The sequence below is a fragment of the Tympanuchus pallidicinctus genome, unplaced genomic scaffold (assembly GCF_026119805.1).
Source record: "Tympanuchus pallidicinctus isolate F22 unplaced genomic scaffold, pur_lepc_1.0 scaffold10, whole genome shotgun sequence".
Classification (NCBI taxonomy): Eukaryota; Metazoa; Chordata; class Aves; order Galliformes; family Phasianidae; genus Tympanuchus; species Tympanuchus pallidicinctus.
Window position 1 is genome coordinate 9,949,504 of NW_026294619.1, and position 21,024 is coordinate 9,970,527.

At 42.1% G+C, this 21,024-nt stretch overlaps 1 protein-coding gene across 2 annotated transcripts; it reads left to right on the forward strand.

Moving 5' to 3' along the window:
* The first annotated feature begins 396 nt into the window (after positions 1–396).
* On the forward strand, positions 397–20,474 carry LOC128092058 (OX-2 membrane glycoprotein-like). 2 transcript variants are annotated; one of them, XM_052705524.1, is made up of 5 exons: positions 397–865; positions 12,390–12,725; positions 17,680–17,991; positions 18,379–18,524; positions 19,089–20,474. In XM_052705524.1, the coding sequence occupies exons 2-5, from the start codon at positions 12,404–12,406 to the stop codon at positions 19,173–19,175; spliced, it is 867 nt and encodes a 288-aa protein (XP_052561484.1). In that variant the 5' UTR covers positions 397–865; positions 12,390–12,403; the 3' UTR covers positions 19,176–20,474. The 2 variants fall into 2 exon arrangements, with proteins under 2 accessions (XP_052561484.1, XP_052561475.1); XM_052705515.1 differs by lacking the exon at positions 397–865 and adding an exon at positions 9,447–11,344.
* Positions 20,475–21,024: the final 550 nt, after the last annotated feature.

A 21,024-nucleotide genomic window follows, 5' to 3' on the forward strand; every position in this document is an offset into this window, starting at 1 on the left:
TGAGATAGATGGAGAAGAAAAATAAAAGAGTCAGAAATACAATTTGCCAGACTGATAATTTAATAATCTTATAATTCATTCACTGTAGTTGTAAAATTCTATCTGAAGAAAAAGCCTCTAAGACATGAGGCGCCTGCAGCAATTTTGTCTGAGCTGAGGTATGTAGTGGAGCAGGTGGTTAACCAGACAGTTTCACATTGTCTGCTGTCCTCCCAGTAACATATACTTGTATGGACAAGCGTGCTTCACCATGCACCAGAACTCATCCAGGCAACCTCACTTTGATGCTTCTCTCCCAGGCAGTCCCACACTAAGTCTCAGCATCAGTGTCTGTAATGGGTAATCCTGTGATATACCTTTTGGCACTCCAATAGTAGCAGGACTGAATCTACTTTAGGAAGATACCACAGCCCAAATATATCCAAGACAAACACAGCTGAATTCAAACCATCCTTGTGTCACCTGATCTCAAATTTGTGCTCAAATGTGATGCATTGCCTGTATGCCTACCCAAATGACCAGCACCTGGTCATGCTGCATCCCTCAGTTGCTGACTGTTGGTCTTTGCAGCAGCACTGGCTTGATTGTAAATTGGTTGTTTCTTCCACCCCAGCATGCTGCTAGGACTTAGAAGGGTTTGTTTTATGTATACTTTATTCATAGGTAGGCTATGAAGCATTAGCATTATGCTTCATAGCATTAGACCTGTGTGATTGCCCTTGGGAAGTTGCAACAAGTGCAGCTTATGGTGTACTGGTGTTCTGACCTTCAAAACCACTGAAATTCAGCAGTGGGTGAAGCTGTTTCCCTGTTTTGCTCCACTCACAGGCAGCACCTTGAGCAGAGGCATCAAATCTGTGACAAGGTAGGTGACCCATTTGTTAACCTAGGCTTTCCTGTTTATAAATAAAACAGCAAGCATATGATGGCTTGGGTTGGAAGGGATGCCAAGGATCATCAAGTTCCAATCCCCCTGCTACAGGTAGGGCCACCAACTTCCACATCTGGTACTAGATGTGGTATTAGATTTAAGAGTAATTCTACATCTATCATGCTAGAAACTGTACATTGTTGAATGAATATTCTGTCAGAAAACATTTACGTTTACTAGTAATCATCTTCTATCATTGCCCAAGTTTTAACAATGCTCTGAAAAGTCACGCATTTGCTGAACAAAAATTGTTCCTTTTAGTTTTCCTGCAGTGCTCTCATTTTATTGTTATCATGGTTACTGCCATTACAATTAATTCCATTGCTTCTGCTGTTGTGCCATAGTCATGATAAAAATCAGGTGCTCTTTAATAATCTTTAATAATAATAAGTATATATTCCCAGGGAAAGGAAATATCCTCATGGTCTCTGGAGGCAAAAATCAATGCAGTGCTGTGGCTTTGAAGTCCCAGTACAGGCTGGAGAATAGGCTTGAAGTGGAATTGATAAGTTGATACGCAGGCTAGAAAGAGAGCAAACATGCACAAATCTTGCTGTCTGCTGCTCTTGCTGCTGAAGCTGAAGTAGATTGGCAGATTCATGGCAGATGTGAGATATTGGCTGGGAAGGACCTGGGAAGGGTGTGCAGAGCCTTTAGCAGCTGAAGGAGCCTTGGGAAAGAGGAAGCCCTGAAGGGAATACTGCAACAGGCACATGAACAAGATGCTAATAAAGGCATGATACTATTTGCTGCAAGATAAATCTGTGATTCTGTTGTTATGTTTGCTAATTAACAACCTTGGCATGTGCAAGCCTAGCTATTACCTAGTTTATTATTAACAGTGTAAGGAACTTGGGCATCTCTGCCTCTTTTCCTTTGCTAGTCCTAAACTTTAATGGCTGTTATACTGTTGCTTGTTAGGCTGAAGGCTCATTTGAGACATCAACTGTAGCACTAGATTCTTACTAGCCGCTAGCTAAAGAGCATTGCTGGGTGCTGCTGCCCCGCTTGCTGGGGGAGATCAATGATTCGCAGAAAGATCACCCTGATGTTTCTGGATTGCATGCTTTGCCCTGCCACACTGCCAGACAAAATCACTGCCTTTGTGAGGATTAGAGCTGAGGGCCAAGCCTGTGCTTCCTGATAGAAGAGTTAAGATCTCTTGTGTGGTGCAGCCAGCCTTCAGGCACAGCAGAGCAGAACAGCTTCCACTGCCCATGGCAGAGGCCTGTCATTTTCTGCACAAGCTGGTTCAAAGGTTTTGTGTATGATTTTCACATTAGTCACACTCTTTTAGTCTTGGTACCTGAGAATGGGATTAGCTCCTGTGTAGTTCCTCATTAAAAGCACTGACCTCTAAAATTGTTCCATATTCCTCAACAGCCCTGGGTATGCATTATTTTCCTCTCCTGTTCCTTGTCTGGAACAAGCCATGCTGAATGATGTGTCAAGCATTAAGAATAACTTCATTTTTATTCTGATGGAATTCCAGGAAGCCAGCTTCAGTGCCCTTGCACTGATTGAAAGTGCTGTGATGTATCCAAATAGCTACAGGCAGGATAAGGCAAGTACATATAAAAGGGACACAACTAATTAGTTGTTCCAGAAGGAGACAAAGTATTGTTACACAAATTGTTTGTTTCTGACAGGTTTGAAGGTATCTAATGATTTATAACACTAGAAAAATTTTGAAATATTCAGCCTATGAAGTCTGTGTAGGTAATGAGACAGGTCATTTTAAGTTTCTTTATTGAGAGTTATTGGAACTTAAACTAAATTCAATAGAAGACCTTGTTACAAGTCATCTTAGCAATTCAACAAACTCCCATTGCTGGGGTAGAGCAATATCTGTAGATTCAAATTGCTTTCATCATCCAGTTCTACAGAAAAAGGAAATAAACTTCTTAAATATGATGGCACATTGCTGTAATTCATCTTTAGAAAAACTGCAGTCTATCTATGTGCAGTGCAACACCTACGTAGCTTACTCAGTGAGCAGGGCCCCATTATTCTCAACATGCTATAGTTAGAACTGGTTCTGTCTGCATGAGTCAGACTAAATGTGCTTGCATTTAAGCAATTTTCACAGTGTATTGAGGTGAAAGTTAAGATGATATACATTTTTCTGACCAACAGCATTTGGGATTCTTCTGCTGTGCCTCTTAGATTTCCAGTTACACGTGCTTGCTACGTCTCTCTTGAAATAGGGGATTTCTAACTGTGCCTACCAGCCCCATCTGAGTGCCAATCAGATCCTCAAAACACAGGGCTCAGAAATATCAGATGTCCCTGGGGTGGTGAGGGGAACTGAGAAGGAACCAGGAGAAGCACAATTTGGAACAGCCCAAACAAAATTTGGGCACACCAGTTTTTATGCAATGATACAAAACAGTGTAATTGCACTGAAACATTTCAGACATTTAAATGTCAAGACAAAGAGGTGCCTTCAATAAAGCAATGTTGTTTTCTGAAGCAAAGCAAACCAAAGATGCAAAGGTGAAATACAAAAATAAGTAGCGAACATAATTATAATAGCTTTTAGCTTTTATAATAAAATAGTTTTTTGTTTTTTTTTTTTTAATAAAATAGCTTTTAGCAATTGCTTTACATCTTCAAACCACTGATAAAGAATTAACTAATTGATACCACATCCTGCACATGCTAGCTCTGTGCAGACTGCAGGGAGGATGCCAGCAGAATGCTGTTGTTGGCTCAGTAGGCAGACAAATGTTGCAATACATGTGGCAAGAAGTCATTGCCATACACAGCATGGTACCAGCCCTTCTGAGTACTTGTTCCAGCAGAGCAACTTTGCCTTTAAATGATATCATTGCTCTTATGGAGTTACCTTACATGGAATCCAAAATAATATCAAGCTTTAATAATTAAATTATGAAGTAAGTCAGAGGAGGACAGTTTTGTACTCAGAAGAACACAACAGACTACTCACTTTGATGCCCTAATTGCTGCAGTTGAAGAAAAAAAAAAAAAAAAAAAAAAAAGATTATGATAGCTGATTAAAGGGAGCCAGGGAGCTTATTCACATTTGTCAAGAACACACAGCAAATCAAGCTTTATGACTTAAAATCAATTTAATGTTTTGTCCAGATTAAATTGAGAAAGGAGGTTGCCAACATAAGGAGTTCAGAAGAGCACTTGAGACTGGAAGTATGAGAAATGAACATCAGAACCAAAATGAGAAAGATATAAGGGAGAGAAAAGACATTTTCTGCTCCTACCGTTCATTTTCATGAGAGGTTACCGAGCAAAGAGTGAGAGAGGAAACACAAGAGTCAGAAATAACAATCCTTCCTGTAGAGCTGCAACAAAAAATATTCATGAGAAGGCGTCCAGTGATGGGAAACCTTTGGCACACACCTGCCCAGCACTATCTGGGACTGCTGCAGAGTCCAGACACCACTGGGAAGGTCATTTTGCTGCTTGATAAAAAAAAAAAAAAAGATGCCACAAAAACTGCAACAAAATCAGATAACTGATACTATAGGCAATCAACAGTTTCTCCATAATACACATAGGCATTCAAGGCCTTGCTCTATATTCTGTGTTTCCAAAGAAAAAACAATGGAGTATATTATTGATTAAGTCCACAGAGCCAGGTCCAGCTTACCATTGCAGCCTGTTTTGTTCTTCTAGCTGTCCCCAAACAGTTTACAGAGTCTTGGCACACTGAAATGCTGCATGTCAGGTTATCTTTTCAGGGCTGAGGGGGATAGAGAATTTAGTTGAAAGCCCGTCCTGCATCAGTGAAACCACACAAGGGATGCTAAAAATCTCTTCCAGACTTGTATACAGTGCTGGCAGAATATTCACGTAATGCCATTAAATAACTTCACTGTGATTCCTGCTGTGTGGAAGATTTCTCAGGGGGAGATGTAAAGGTGTATGAATGCCAACTTGACAGGTTAACGGTCTCCAGTGCAAAAGTACACTTGGAAATGTATCATTTCTTGGTATGTTGAGAGTGCAGCAGCACACTCATCAGCATCTTCATACTTAATAATCCACAAATGCTGCTGTGGTACTCTGCTATTAGACATTTTTCATGGACTTTTCGTAAACCGAAGCTGAATTTTTCAAAGATGTCCATGGGGATTAGCTGTTTCCTAACAATATGTAATGGAAGATATCTATTTTTGAATATTCCTGTATGGGCCATTTATGCTTAAAAACCTTGTTGAAACTTAATCAAATAAGTGACTTTCTATGTTAAAAATACATATGGAGGAACAACATTTTTAATGAGTCTTTTCCATTGATTTATGTGACCTCTGCTGTTTTGTGAAATATGTCCCAATCATTACCAATTCTTTTTATTGGGAGATGGAATCTTGGCTGGGATTATTACTCACTCTATTGAAAGGGTACTCAGGGGACCTTTAATTTCCAACTGGAGAGCTGGCAGCACCTCTGAAAGTGTCACACACTGCTTATTTCTGCAATATTCTGAATGGGAGCCAAGGTCCCAGCATGAGACATGAACCCTCAAGTATTTGGCTGTAAGGCAGATGTGCTACCCAGAGTCACAATGACACCTAGTAGCATCTCAATTTAACAGACTAATTTTTGTCAGTGGCAGTCTCTCGTCTTGTATTTTTATGGTCTGGATCACTGAAAGTTTGTTTTTTAATTCATAATTCAGTTATGGAAATTGACACTTTGCTTCCTTGCCTTTATTGCTGTTGGCAACTGCGAACAGTTATGCTCATTTAAGAGGAAACTACAACTAAACATTTCAGAACTGGTTTCTCTAAGCTCTTAAAGCTTAATAAGCTTTTAAAAAGTTAGGACAAGAAAAATTCCAACATGTTTTAAAAATAAGCTGAGGAAACATCTGAGCCCACAGAAGGTCTGTGGATCCATGGATAGTCATACTGTTTTACTGTTTTCAGGTGTTTCAGTAGATCTGAGAACTGAAAACATCCGTTTTCAAACACTAGCCAAGCTTTTCCAAACCCAAAGACTTTATTTGCTCTTGTGTTTGAATGTTCTATTTGAAATGCTTTGTAAGTGCTAGCACTTTCTGAAAATCAGATCTCTTTAATGTACCTGTTCATATAGTGCAGAATGGAGGGGCTGAAGGCAAGGGCTGGGAGAAACTGGTGATGTGACAGGGACAGGGGACAACTGGAGCCAGGTTGCCTATTTTTGGATACAAGCCGTTGGGAGCCATGGGGGTAAGTGAGGGCATAGATCTGCTGCATAAACTGAGATGGTGGGTCAGCACTGCAAACACTTGTGGCAGAGCTCCCTGGTCCATGTGAATCATCTGCCACAAAATCCCAGCTCTGCTCCCAGGGGCTCTTTGTACATTTGATTTCCTTGGCTTTTGGTCTGCAAACAGTTGGGCAGACCTCACCTAAGCACAGATCCAGATTTGCAGATGTCTGAGAATGGAGCTGAGTGAGTGGTACCCCAAGCCCTCCCATGGCCATGCCTCCTCATACTTATATGAGCTTCCTTGTATTTGAGCGTTTGCATAATCCAGGATTAAACTGTGAGAGCTTTGCAGTGTGTTTGCTCTCCAGATCTAAAAGTTTATTTTTGATCATAGCTAACAAATTGTTAATACTCACATTTGATTAAAATAAACCTTTGCTAAGAAAGAAACAAACAAAGCAAAACTTATAAACCCCTGAAATATCAGAGGTTTTTTTAAAAAAATAAATATAAATAAAACAGTAGTGCACTCAAGGGAAAATAATGCCATTTTGATCTCAATTAGAAAATATATTTGTCAGCACTTGAAGAAAAATATAAACAGTTCTGATGGGTAACTAACAGGATTTTTGTGACTGGTGAAGATGATATCACTTCAAAAGTGCTACCACTAATTTATCTTTTCATTTGAAGGCATTCAAACATGAAGTGTTCCTAACAACAAGAAGTTGGTGGGATTTTTAGCTAGGCCCACAGGGACACATGTTCTCCAAACAGCTGATGGACAAAATAACCTTCTAGTGATGCTACTTCTTAGCTTTGGGGTAAAATCTTTGGTATCCCCAGCAATAGGCTGCTGTGGAAATTCTCTCTGTAGAGAGTAGCTGGGCTACTGGGGTCATCTGCCCTAAGGCAAGCATCAAAAATTAGCATGAGATAGTTAATATGGTTGCTTTTCACAGGGAAAAAGGGGGAGAAGAGGCACCTCGAGAGAGAATCTCATCTCATTGCGGATCCCCATGATCTGAACCATCCTAGAAACCAAAGCCAAGTCTTATAAATTGGCCCTAGAGAAGTCACAAGGTCACCAATACTGACTTGGGTAGATAACTATAGTTATTTGAGAGCAGATAAACCACCCAGTATGAGTTGCTTGAAATATGTATGCTTCCTTAGCAAACTACATTTCTGAGAAGAGAACCCTTATATTTTAAAACTCCATTTACTTCTTCAGTTTATTTCTCATTTACTCATTATACAGCCATTCCCCCTCCTGTTTATACGCTCCTTTCAAATATTAGAAGGCCACAATGAGGTCTCCTCAGATGCTTCTCTTTTCCAAGCTAAACAAACTCAGTTTCCTCTACTCTTCTTCATAGGAGTTTTTTTTTTTTTTTAATTTACTATTTCAAATTATTCCGTATTATCTCACATTATTTTTAGTAAGTTAATTTTCTTACCTGAATCAAGTTGGCTTTTTTTCCCCTACTTCTTCCCCTTCTCATGGGGGAAGGGAAGGGTGTTGCATAATAAATTCTAATTGTAACACTACCGTTAGATCCATGTTTACCAATTCTGTCTTTCTTCCCCACCTGCTAAACATCAAGAAGAAGCACTACAAATTGTTGAGGATGAAGAATATTTGCTTACACATTACTAACTCTAGTCAAGGATATCTTTCTTATTCCAGTCTTGCAATATATCCTTCCCTCCCTTTCTCCTTTTCACTCTTTCTTCCTATGGGAAAACATATTCCTATGCTTTAACTGTTCGCTTTGTATTGATTAATATAGAACTCGTCATAAATGAGTTTTGGAAAATACAAGATAGACTTTGCTGTGCAAGCAGTATTCACATGTTTCAGACATAACTGCAGAAGTTATTAGGTATAAGGTAATTTGTTTAAAAAATGTTTATTTGTGGTCATAGAATCAGAGAGTAGTTTACGTTGGACGGTACCTTAAATGTCATCTACTTCTATCCTCCTTGCCATGGCCAGAAGCACCTTCCACTGGTTCATAATTTCAGATCAATCTCTCTCCTTTTTATAATCTTCTTTTAAATACTGGAATACTGCAGTGAGGTCTCTTCACAGCCTTCTCTTCTCCAGGCTGAACAAGCCCAGATCCCTCAGCCTACCTTTGTGGGGGGAGGTGCTCCAGTCCTCTGATTGTCTTCATGTCCTCATGGTCCTTGTCTGGACTCTTTGCAGTGTTTTAGGCTGATTGAGAGAACAAAATCTACCACTGTGCACAAGGAACTCTGGTCAGTGGCATCTTACAGAAGTTCAAATCCCTGGTTTATGAACGTGATTAGTCACTTGAGCTGTGTAGAAATGCTGTGACAATGTGTGAATAATTCCTGCACATGCTTTTTTTGACTTCCTATGAATTGAATAGACTGTTCTAGAGCAGCAGAAGAGAAGAGATAAATATAAATCATACTCTTTTTCAGTCAAGGTTTGCAGAAACATCATCAGCTTAATCCTTTCCAAATTTTCACCGTGTTTTGGCAAATGCCTTAAGTCTGGGTGTCACATGCTGTTCTAAGAAATGAAGCTGCTGTGCAGCTGAAGTGGGAGAGCGTGGGATTTGACTGGAAAGCAAATAAGCAGGTGAGAAAGGAAGGAGTGGGTAATCCACCTGAAGTTTGTGCAAAGAATAGAATGGGAATCCAGAGGAGAGACGTAAAGATTGTTGGGGGTCTGGAGTATCTCTTCTACGAGGAAAGGCTGACAGACCTGGGACTGTTCAGTCTGGAGAAGACTGAGAGGGCATCTTATCAACGCTTATAAATAAAGTGTGGGAGTGAAGTGGATGGGGCCTGGCTCTTTCAGTGGTGCCCAAAGACAGGACAAAGGGTAACAGCCACAAACTGGAACACAGGAGGTTCCATCTGAACATGAGAAAAAAATTCTGTATTGTGAGGGGGACAGAGCATTGGCACATGGTGCCCAGAGAGATTGTGGAGTCTTCTCTGGAAACATTAAAAACCCATCTGGATGCTTTTCTGTGTGACCTGTTGTAGGGAACTGCTATAATGGAAGGTTGAACTGGATGATTTCCAGAGGTTCCTTCAACCCTTATGATTCTGTGAAATGTCAAAATAAGTGCACTTAAAAATATAAACTGATCTAAATGATGGAGTTAGAGTGGGATCTCATGTTTCTGCCTGCCCTATGTTTAAAATGGTGAAGCAAACGTTGTTTGCTGGTCCCTGCAGGAAGGCAGTGAGCCAGAGATGCTGTAGCACTCAGGTGTGCATTGTGTGAGCTAGAATGGGGTCCTTGTGACCAGGAGCCCAGGGAGAGGCTGAAGGAGCAGCCAGGGAGGGGTGCTGTGAATAATTTGAAGTCCACCCATTTTGCCACCTGTAATGGCCATCTCTATCTTCTCTCAGGATGTTGGTAAGACTGCAGGGTTGCTCTTTATTAGAAGGTGTTTGCTCTAGCAGCGCCCAAATCTTCAAGTGATTTGAAAAGACTTTAGAAAGAGTAGAATGTTTTTGACAAAAAATAAAATGGAGTGTGATTCTATTCCTGTGAATAGAAAGTTATGTAAACTAGGCACGCTGTTCATTCATGCAAAGTGCAGTTCCTTTTGTGATCACTAAGTGGTGAGGTTCAGCCGTGAAGATTTCATCATAAGGATCTTCAAGTTTCTTGAAGTTCTTCTGTCAATGTTTTGTTTCAAAATCATAATAGAGCTAACATAAGTACACCAGCAAAGCCTGGAGAGCATCTCCACATCCCTGTAGAAATCACTGTCATCCTGCCAGGAGACTTTGATGCAAAAGGATATAGTTCCAGTAAATCTTCAGTGTTTTTCAGTTTTGTAGGTTCTGAGGGTTAAGATTAGAAATTAGGTATTTGCTTGTAAATTGGAAGTGTCTATTTCAAAGCTGTCAGTTTACCCCTCTGACATGGTCCAGGGTCTTGCTTCATATCTTATTGGAGCTATCTCCTGTACAATAGCTGTAGAATGGTCTGGAAAATCTCACAGGAAACATATTTCACAGATTTCATGTTCTTGCTTCGTTTGATTAGGTCAAAATGCTCTTCCAGAAATACCGAGGTAGAATAAGACAATGGAAATAACTCTAGGAAAGGAAAACACAGTGATATACCTCAAAAGGGGAATACTGTGGTGTGAGGCAGTCCCAGTTTGCCGAATGAGATGACTGAATCACTGTGCCTACTCAAAAGTGTGTCCAAAATGTTTCTTAAGCATAATGGGAATACCAAAACTCCAGCTATTTTTTTTTTTTTAAGGTAATTAATTACCACTTGAAAGGAGGAACTGTGTGTGTGAACATGCTTAAGAAGTTTTTGTTGTGTTTTGGCTTGGGTCTGTTGGTTTTTCCCAAGCCACCCATATGATTGAAGGTTAGCCTGCACGGCAATTCAGATAAATGATAAACAAAAACATTTCTAATGCAGTCACAGTTGTCAGAATTGTCAGTGTCATCATCATTTACAAAAACATAAGCCACCTAATCAGAGAACAGAAACATGAGACTGAGCATGCCAGTAACAGTTTGATTAGCAAATGAGGTCTTGCTGACTGAGTTGATGAAGGATGCAGAAGTGACCCATGGGACAAGATTTGTATTGGTTTTGGCAACGTGATCCCTGCTGTCAGAAAAAGAGAAGCATAGAGATAGACATGACAAAGCAAAAATGGCTCAAAAACAGTGACTCAGAGCAGCCTGGTGAGCCACCTCAACCTGTGCCCAGAGGTCTTGAGGCACTAGCAGGTCCTGGTGCTCCAGTGTGCATGCAGACCCCAGGCTGCTATTCCTCCTGGAGTGGCCATTCCTCCTACTCTGCACTTGGTGCTGGCTCCAGGACCACCCAGCTGTCACCCAGACACATAGCCAGGGTAGAGATCTGGGCTTTACTTTAAGCCCTTGACAAAACCTCATAAGAAAGGTGCTTCTGAAAAACCCAGCCTTGTAAACCCTGTCTCTCTGGTGGTCTGACTGGGAAACCTAGGTTTCCAGCTCTGACACTTGTCAGAATTTTTGTTATTCAGCTGAGTGCACGTGAACCAGGAAGAGTTTATGAGGCACTTGTTACTGTATTTGAAGACGGGAATGTCCCCAGAGAGAGCGAGGCATATAAAAAAGGGGAAGCCGTGGTGCAATGGATCAGTCAGTTGCTCGTTGGTACTGGGGACGCAGCTGGGATGATGGCCACTTGCATGCTCCTGTCCAGCCTTTGGGCCCTCGCCTCAGGTAATCTCCTGCTCTCTTCCCTTCTTAATCACTATGATGGTGCAGAAGGCTTCAGGGGACAAAGGCAGCATCTGTTCATTGATTTGTTGTCAGTGTGTTTGGAAGCTGAAGGCAAATGATTGGCTTTATTTACAAATTCTGCATCATAAACCAGTGACCCACAGGACTAAAACTGGATTTTGACTCCTGATTTAGATGAGACTTGAGCCAGGGTATAGCACTGATTTTCTTTAGCCAGGACAGAATTATCTGTAAGGATGGACATGATACTTTTAGACAGACCATTAGAACTGTGGGCATGTTACATTTGTTTTCATAGTTAACAAAGCCTGAATTTGTCCCCAAACAGCTTTCCATGGCCATGGCTTGTATTCTGCCCTATTCTGCTCTGCTGAGGGCTGAACTGCAAAATACCTGCTGGCTTCATGGCTGGCTACTGGCTGTTCTGCAAATCTCTGCCTGGATAAGCCACGCCAGGAGGTTTAGATATGATCGAAGTGGACTCAAGGCACTGCAGACAGCCTCACTCCTCTTTAAAAACAGTACTTCAGGTTCCTGCAAACTGAATACATTTTCAGTGCTGTAACCATTTCTGATGCTATCTCCCTTCCCACACACCACAGAGAGATGTGCGCAGATAAAATTTAAGAGCTATCATCCTATGAACCAAAGAGCTTTGGGTCTGGGCTGTTAAACCTGGGAGCATTCAGGCACTTGGCTGTCTCTTTGTATTTTTTTTCCCTATGTGGCAGTGAATTGGAAAAGGAGTGATTATTTTTCCCTTCCCCATGGAGATCCCAAATCACAGCACAGGTACAGAGCTGCTGAAGTGTTTCAAAGGAAGTGGTGTGAGAGGTGCCACCTTCAGCCAAACTCCCATGGTTGACTGAAAACAAACTCCTTTAGGTTGTGTTTTTGGTTTTCCTCTGGCAGCAGGGTCTGGGAAGCCCTCCAAGTGTGATGGCTGCAGGTGCAAAACATGTGGTGGGGTGGGTTGCAGTGGGACAGTGAAAGATGCTAAATGTGGACCCTGCTTCTTCACCAGGCTCTGTGCAGGTGATGCACAAAAAGGTGCAGTCGGTCCAGGCAGGCGGAAATATTACTTTCTCATGCCAGTCAGTCATGAACGAAGACGTAATACAAGTGACCTGGCAGAAGGAGATGGATGGGGCTGAAGACAACATAGCAACTTACAGTACAATGAATGGCCAAAAGATAGCAAAGGACTACGAAGGCCATGTGAGCTTTGCCCACAGCAGCCTGCAAGCCTCGGCCATCTCCCTTCACCGAGTCACCCTGCAAGATGAAGGATGCTACAAGTGCATCTTCAACACCTTTCCCTCGGGAGCTGTCACTGGCAGGATGTGCCTCAAGGTTTACGGTAAGACACTCTCTAATTGCAGAAAGGGTATGACATCTTTCTGAGGATCAAGCCACTCTCTGGGGAAAAATCTTCCCTGGTCAGTGCTCATTGCTAAATCTCTGTGGGAAAGGTGGCTCTGTTTCCCTGGCTTTGCCTTTCTTGTCATTTTTACTTCAGATGAGAAGGCACTGTTGAACACTTCTCCAATTTTCTTCCCTTTTAAGTCAACAGTAGCTGACGGGTGACCTACTGCTTCCCTAGAGTTCCTCTGGCCCAACACTACATTGGCAGCTGTCCCCACATGTCCCACTGACTTTTTGACCTGTATTTTGTACAGGTCAGCATCAGTTTGTTTCAAGGAGAGAGTTAAAGCACATAGCCACAAGCATCCTTACATGCAAGGAGCCCTGTGCTGAGGGAAGGAACAGACAACCTTGGCTTATGAGGAATGATGACATAAGCAACAGGGGAAAGAGAAGGGGAAACATGTGGGAAAAACAGATCTGAAGCAGAAGTCCTTTTTTCCTCTCTTCTGATAAAGCTCCTAGAGCAGATCACTTGATGCGCAGTCACACAGGGGGTAAATGCTGAATCATGCATTACAGGAATATATGGAAGAGCCTAGCTGAGAGATTTTGTTCTTGCTTACTATGAGAATCTAAACATGCAGTTAAATTGGCTTTGATTTATTCTGCCTGTTTTTTATCCAAGTGTGGGAAATGTTTCCCAAAATTACCAGTTTTGTGGCTATGATCCACCTCTTAGCAGAGCTCAAGGCATGAAAGCAAAAGCAACAAAAGCTGGGGGGTTTTTGGTGCTTTTTTTTTTTTTTTTCTTTTTTTTTCTGTGTGTGTGTGTGTGTGTGTGTTTTTTCTGATGTACTCTTGTCAACTGCTCTACCTGCTTCTCTCAAAGACAAGTCAGTTGGGGGTTTCACTTCCCTGGCAGCTGGCAGCGTGTTGCCCCAGTGCTAGAATGAGCACATAACCAACTAAGTGCTTGCAGGAAATGTTCATTGTAGCCTAATGGCAGTAACACATTTGAGATGCTCTTAATATCCTTGATTTCCCAGCCAAGCCCTTCTGCAGACTGGGAGGGAGAAGATGGCAGAAATGTCTGGGGGTAAGGGGATTCTGGGCAAGGCAAGCAAGCTGACTAATGGCAGCATCTCAAGCAAATGATCAGCTTTCACGTGTCTGCCATCTGACAGGGACAGCCAGGGAGTTTACAGGCTGGTTATTACCCAGTTGCAACAACCTCTGTCAGAAGAGGCTCTTCCAGAATGGACACAGTGCTGCATAGTGTGCAGAAGTGAAACCTTGGTAAGGACCAGAAATGATGCTGGGAAAAATGAAGTAGGTATGGGAGACAAAAATCCCAGACCTATTTAGCTGAAAACAACAATGTGAAGCAGCAGCAGCAGTCTTCTACCCCATAACAAATGATGTTTTGGCACAGAGTATTTTCAACCTGCTTTGCAAGTTTCTTTAGTGCCGTTCTTTTTTCACCTCCATTTTCCACTAGAAATGTTTTGCTGACTTTTGTTTCAAAAGATGATGAAAATAAAACCCAAAAGGGTTGAAGTATGGAGAGAGGGGCGTGTGTCACTTGAGTCTAGGCAAGATTCTGCTGGATCAGAGACCTACAGATGCCTTCTGCCTGCAAGTAGATAGCCCCATCCACATGGAAGTCTCCAGCACCATGGAGAAAGCCATGACAGTGTTGACTTAGATCAGGCAGCTAAGCCTGTGTTGCTGACGAGCATCCACATGGCTGGAAAAGGCACATGAGACACACTAATTCCTAAAAATGTTCAGCCGTTAATTTGAGACCAAAGTTCAGCCTTGAAATATTAAAAGCACATCATGATCTAGCAGTTGCCCTTAAATAACAGAAGCCCAATTGCAGCCAAAGCTGGCACACATTCACTAGAAAGCTACCTTTTCCAATAGTTAGGAGCACCTTCACAGCTCAAGCCTGAGAATGTTTACATTGCTGCTCTGAAGGGCCTATGAAGTCAGGTATAACATGTCTTGTAAGTAGTTTTTTCACATGAAATAAATATTTTGATGAAGTAGAAAACCAGCAGATACTCTAAATGCATGCATCAAACACCAACTCAGTGCACATGCTAACAAACAGCATGTGCAAGAGAAAGTGCTCACATATTTTGACTGTATATTTACTACAGGCATATAGTAAGGCAAAGAGCAACTGTCCAGTGTTTTTCTTGCCTACAGATAATTCTCTGTATTCCAGTGTGGGAAGGCAGAGAACTGTCTAGTGAGGAGAATGGATTTGACATATATATGTATGTCTGCCAAGATGTGATGCTGAGAATTTTTTCTCTTCTCCTCTGTGTGCCTTTATAAGCCAAGATTCACCTTAATCTTTTGTAATTGGTTAAGATTTGAGATTGCTAGACTGGAGCAGCGGCACCAATCTGCCTTCTGTGCTTTTTAAAACAGGCTCTCCGGTAAAACTCAAGGGAAAAGTCTGTGGCAGTTTTCCTTTACTGCTTTTAGACCTGTTGTTTGTAACCTGATGTTTGAAGTTAGCACTGTGGGTGGATGTGCTATTTTTTTTATACATCCCGTGAGCGAAAGAAGAAGTTCAGAAACCATTTATTAATCAAAACATAAAGTGTTTACGACACTTGTCATTTCAAAGATGGGAGATTTTGAGAAGTTCCAACTGAAATCCCCCTAAGCCTTTTTTTTTTTTTTTTTTAGCTCAGAGCAGCACAAACACGGTTTCACCAGCTCTGTTTCCAGGGTCTGAGTTTCTACCTGTGGGTGATGCAAACATTGAGAAATATCTACTTTACTCTTCTAAGCAGCACAACCATAGTAAATAGTGAGGCAAAGCCATAGGAAAGCAAAAATGATGACGTAAAATGACTTAGTGGCTGTTATGGCTTGGAAGATCCAGTTTCATGAGGTGCATATAGGATTTTACCAGGGGCATAGGTGCTGCTATGCAGTTGGCATGTGCCCCCCCCTTTAACAGAACCATTTTGTGTTCTTTATATATCATTCATAGAGACACCTTCTTCTACGGCCCAAAATGAAACATAAAACATTTTTCTTAGGAAGATTACACAAAATTTTCAGTTTAAGCCCAGCACTACTAAAAAATAGTTATTTGTTTGCTGAAGTTTTGGCAAAAATCAATTTCAGCATAAGTATTGTTCTCATTGGTTTTTTTTGCTATGTAAAATAGTAATATATGCATATAGCACTACTAAATAATACTATTTCTCATCTATTAATAGATGCTTGTTGAATCAGAAGACATTCATATTAACTCAAACTTGAACAAAACCAGAAATGCCATTGCACTTAGATTATTTTAAAGGGCAACATTATCAGAAGCAGACACTTGGAAGAAGAATATGACTTGGACCCCGGTACTACCAGTACATGCACTGATGTAGAGGTCAGGCTGATGAACTGTTATCTGGAAACTTGTGTACTGGGAGATCTCACTCCCAAATGGAGTTATATGCCTTTATAAGTCTTGGCATGACAGTCTGAGTTAAATTGATTGGTTTGAGGAGGAGCTTGGACTAGGGGACTTTCAGAGGTCCTTTGCAACCCAGATTATTCTATGATTTTATGATTTGATTGATTTTCACAGGTACAAAGTGCATCCACTTGTGGTAGCAGTGAATAGCAGATATTGAGTTCTCATGAAAATCCAGCCGCTTGTTTAATTTTTAACACAAAAATTTCAGTTTGGCCGTTCTGGAAACAATGCAAGGTTTGGGTACTCTGACAAACATCCTGTTTCCTGCTAATGAGTTTGCAGTGTTAAACTCCAGATTTCCCTCCAGGACCAAACACCTTGGTTTTCCAACCTCGTACAATGGAGAAGAGCTCATCATCTCTGTGTTTTCTCCTGCTTTCTTGAAAACAGATCATCTTGTCCAGGGATGTGTCTCCTCAGGTGTTCAGATCTTCCCTGGAGTTCTATCCAGGTTGAAGAAAGCTTCTTGCACTTCTCCCATTTCTTTATTTCCTGAAAATACTGCAAATACAAATAGGAATTATCAAGCAGGTTTCACGTGACTATGTGTGAGTGGTGAGAGGTTCACTGCATCTGCTAAGACTAAATAAGGCTGCAGCTACAAATCTTGTAGTGTGGGGAGGAATTTGGAAAACTGATCTTTAACCAAACTTTTGGAGGTTACCATGACACCCCAAAATTTGACATTAGGAGAAAGAAAGAATGTATAAACACAAAGCCTTCACAGCTGAAATCCTGTGGTGTCACTTTATACACGTTCAGTTACTGTCTTGCATAAATAGATGCATTTAGTCCCTAAGTGCTCAAGTTTGCATGTCTTGAAAAGCAATAAAACAAATCTTGCAGATGACTTAAGGGATAAGAGCAAGTGCTTTGAGTCACTGAAGCAGTTCAACTCTTTTGAAGAGAGGAAGACATGGTTTCACAGTTTCACTGTCTGTTGTTTTCACTTGTCCCTCATTACCATTAATCAGCTGAGATGCTGTAGGGCTGCTTTTAGTAGTGAATTTGAAAGTTGTGCATTTCTACCCTCTTGTCCTCTGATTTTGCCATGCTCTTTATTTTTGTAAAGAACTGTGTGCAGTTTCAGGCACCACGATATAAAAAAAATAACATAAAACTATTAGAGAGGATCCTCAGGAGAGCTGTAAAGATGGTGAAGGATCTAGAGGACACTGTATGTGAGGACTGGCTGAGGTCCCTGGGTTTGTTCGGCACAGAGCAGAGGAGCTGAAAGGAAGCCTGATGGCGGCTGCAGCTTCTCGCAGGGAACGGAGGGGCAGCGCTGAGCTCTGCTCTGCGTGACAGCGACAGGGCTTGAGGGAACGGCATGGAGCTGTAAGTCCCTTCCAGCTTGGGGTATTCTAAGATAACAGTAAATACAAGTGTTCTTAGCTCAAATGTAAGCAGAAAGTAACAGATTTTTCTACTTTGTGTTTTATAGCCATCTCAGACCCTAAAGTGGAAGCCAAACTTATACCCAGTCCTGACAAAGCTGAAGTCTCTGAGGTAGTGGTGGGGATGAGCTGCTCAGCAACAGGGAAGCCAGCTCCAAAAATCACCTGGCAACTTCCCAGCACTCTGCTGCAGAAACCAAAGGAGTACCACATCAAGCTCAGTAACCAGACCATCACTGTCATCAGCAACTTCACCCATGCCCACTCCAAAATCCTCAAGGAGTACCCCATTGCCTGTGTGGTCCAGCACCCATCTCTAAATGTGACCCTGTCCCTGCCCATGGACAATCTAACACAAGGTCAGTATGCAACCTGACTCCTTCCCTGGAAAAGAAGACATGGAAACATCTCCTGGGGTATTATCAGCCTCTAAGGGCTGGAGGGCAGGTGGGAAAGGCACCATGAAGAGCAGCTGGGATGGGGAGGGACAGGAGAAGTTGCTAGGGAACAGCCAGACATCCTGGGCAATGGTACGGACATCTGCCATCCATTTGGGATGCTGTGGTTTGTCTCTGGGTCACCAGACCCCAAACACAGGTCTGTTAGTTGTACTGCTTGTCTGTATGCTTGCACGTGTCTTTTTTCCTCCTCTGACCCGGAGGATCAGCCAAGGGATGTCCAAAATGGGTTTGGGTGTTCTTTCTTCATGCACAAGCCTGCCTGAACACCTGCTACTTTTCCCACAGGTCAGGACAGTATCAGTGTACCAACCGTGGCCATTGCTGTGGGGGTGCTGGTCCCTCTGATGTTCCTTCTCCTCTTCGTGTTGCTCCTTTGCTGCTGCCTGAGACACCTTCATGATCCAGAGAGAAACACAGCCTGGCCTTGCTGGGTAGGTCTGTGTTCCCTCGCCGAGGAACAGCAAAATTCAGAAGGGAACCATACCCTTATACCACTCTTCTGCTTGGCTAGGCCGTGCTTTCAAGGACGTGTCTTGAATAGGAGGGGGGCTCTTGAAGAGGAGCATGCCACAGTGCCTTGCTCAGGATGGGAAATGCAGCCACATGTGAGCCTACTGGGTTCTGTGAAGGATGCAAATTTAACACAGGAGCAGATGCTGCCACGTGACTAAGTCCTGTTTTGTTCTGAAGGCACCTCCTCCTCTCTGCAGAGTATGCCTGAGGCATGCACCTTTGCCTTCAGTTAATGTTGAGGAGAAAAAATAAGGCAGTGGCAGGCAGGAAGTACAATGCATTTCTTCCACTGATGCTATTTTTCTAAATCCAAGCTGAGGTCTACTTAAGGGGGTTGCGAGGGGAAAGGCTCTGTCTACCGTGCTTGAGCACCGACAGACACAAAGCCCCATTTAGTAATGCAGGCAGCCTGAGTCTGAACCTCTGCACTTAAAGCATACATATATTTTTCAAAAAGTGAAATAAAACATCTCTTCTGCTAGGTCCTTGCTGTATGTGCCAAGGAGAGAGCATGTGGACAGTACATGCTTACTGGCAAGCAGGCTACTACTGCAGTGCCCAACACATGAGCTCCTGCATGCCCTACATGTGGACATCTTGGACTGTCGTGCAGACCTGCTGTGATATCACACCAAAGGAAATAGAGGGGGAAAAAAAGAACATTCCATAATACATATTTATTTTCTTAAACAACTTCATTCCGTTTTGTAGAAGAAAAGCTGTGAATTATTTATTTAAGACTCTAAGACTGTTGGCTGTGTGGGTCTGTAATGCAACTTGTGGTTGGCATTTTCTATGCTGTATTTATTATTTTCCCATATTTCAACATCCCAGGTCCAAGCGGAGTGAGGGTTTTCTGAGGCAGTGTGGTATTTTGTGGAACAGTGATTTAGGAGGTGCTGCTCTGGGTAGAGGGAAGCAGCAAGTGTGTGGAACTGCTGACATTACTGAGAGCTGCCAGGAACCTTCTCCCCAGCAGACATGGGAGATGGAGCATGTCTGCAGCTGGATCAGACTTGTAACCCTGGCGGCAGGCTCCAAGCCATCAGATACAAGGAAGTTACCACCCTTTCCTAGAAAGTTATTTAAAGGCAAAGAGAAGTTTACTTCTCCTTCAATGGTTTCCACGGCCATTTCCTTAACCTAACATGGTTGCCTCCTGTTTCCACATAATCACACCTGCCTGGGGGGAAGAGGTGGGGGAATTTAAGGAGTGTTCGGAAGGTATTAGGCAGAGCAGTCCTCCCTTTACTCCTGTCCTCTTGGCTTCATGCAGCAAGTGTATGCTATCTGGTTTTCCCTTGCACATCTACTTCATGTGTACTTCCCGGATGAAGCAGGTTGTGTGGAGGCCGAAAAGCTGAGTCAAGTGAAATGAAAGAGAGTGGGTGAGCTGAGAATGAACAAACCCACTTCTTGTCATAAAAAGCTTTTATAGAATCCCTAATGCTTAGTAATAGCTGATCTGATGATTGCAAGGAAAGGGGAACCAGTTACAGACCAGCAGCTCTTGCAATTGGGAATTTTTCTCTTGAACCCCGTAACTGTCAAAGGAGGAAACCTGATTTTTTTCAAACTTCCCCACAGCTGCAATTTAAGTTTCCTCCACACCTGTATGGGAAGGGGCAAGGGAGTGAAGCAGACCTTCCCCAGGAGTATTTTGAATCCAATGAGTTGCAGGCAAAGGAGCACTGCTCCAGGGTTCTTGGCTGTGTCATGTCAGATCTCTCTGCTCAATAAGGTCCACACTTGGCCTTCAGGTGTTGGGTTGTTTTTTTCTAAGAATTGTTAAGATTGTTTTTAAGAAAGGATACTACAAACGTTTGGACTACTGGGCTTTTCTTTTTTTTTCTTTTTAATAAAATAAAGGGAAAAAAAGAGAAAGGTCTGTTGCAGAAATGGACGTGGGAATGAAAAAAAATTTTCAGAAGGATGATGAAAAGGCACAAAGCTAACAAGAAACCCTTGTTAAGCATATGGAGATTGTAGAAATATGTTTTTGTATTTTACAAGTTGATCTAGAATGGGAAAAAACAGAGTTTGAAGTAAAGAAAAGGCCTGCTTATGTGTGTTTCTGACTTCCGCTCTTTAGCTGAATGTTGAATTGTGTAGGGCTTGTATTTATGAATTGTATGTTTCTGCCTACTGGTGCAACAGAACTAGAGGCTGAATGAAAAGAGAGGACATGGAAGCATGATACTGTGCAAAAAAAAGCATGTTATTCATCTATTTGTTTTTTACAGCATTGGGATGAGAACAGCAAAATGATGTCCAAAGGTAGAACATTTAAAACCAGTACACATATTTGCCTTCATAATATACAAATCCATCAGCTGAAATACAGCACCATAAAATACTGTATACTACTGCTATTGTGTTTGGCTTCATGTAGCAAAGAGCTAAATGCAGGCATCCGGG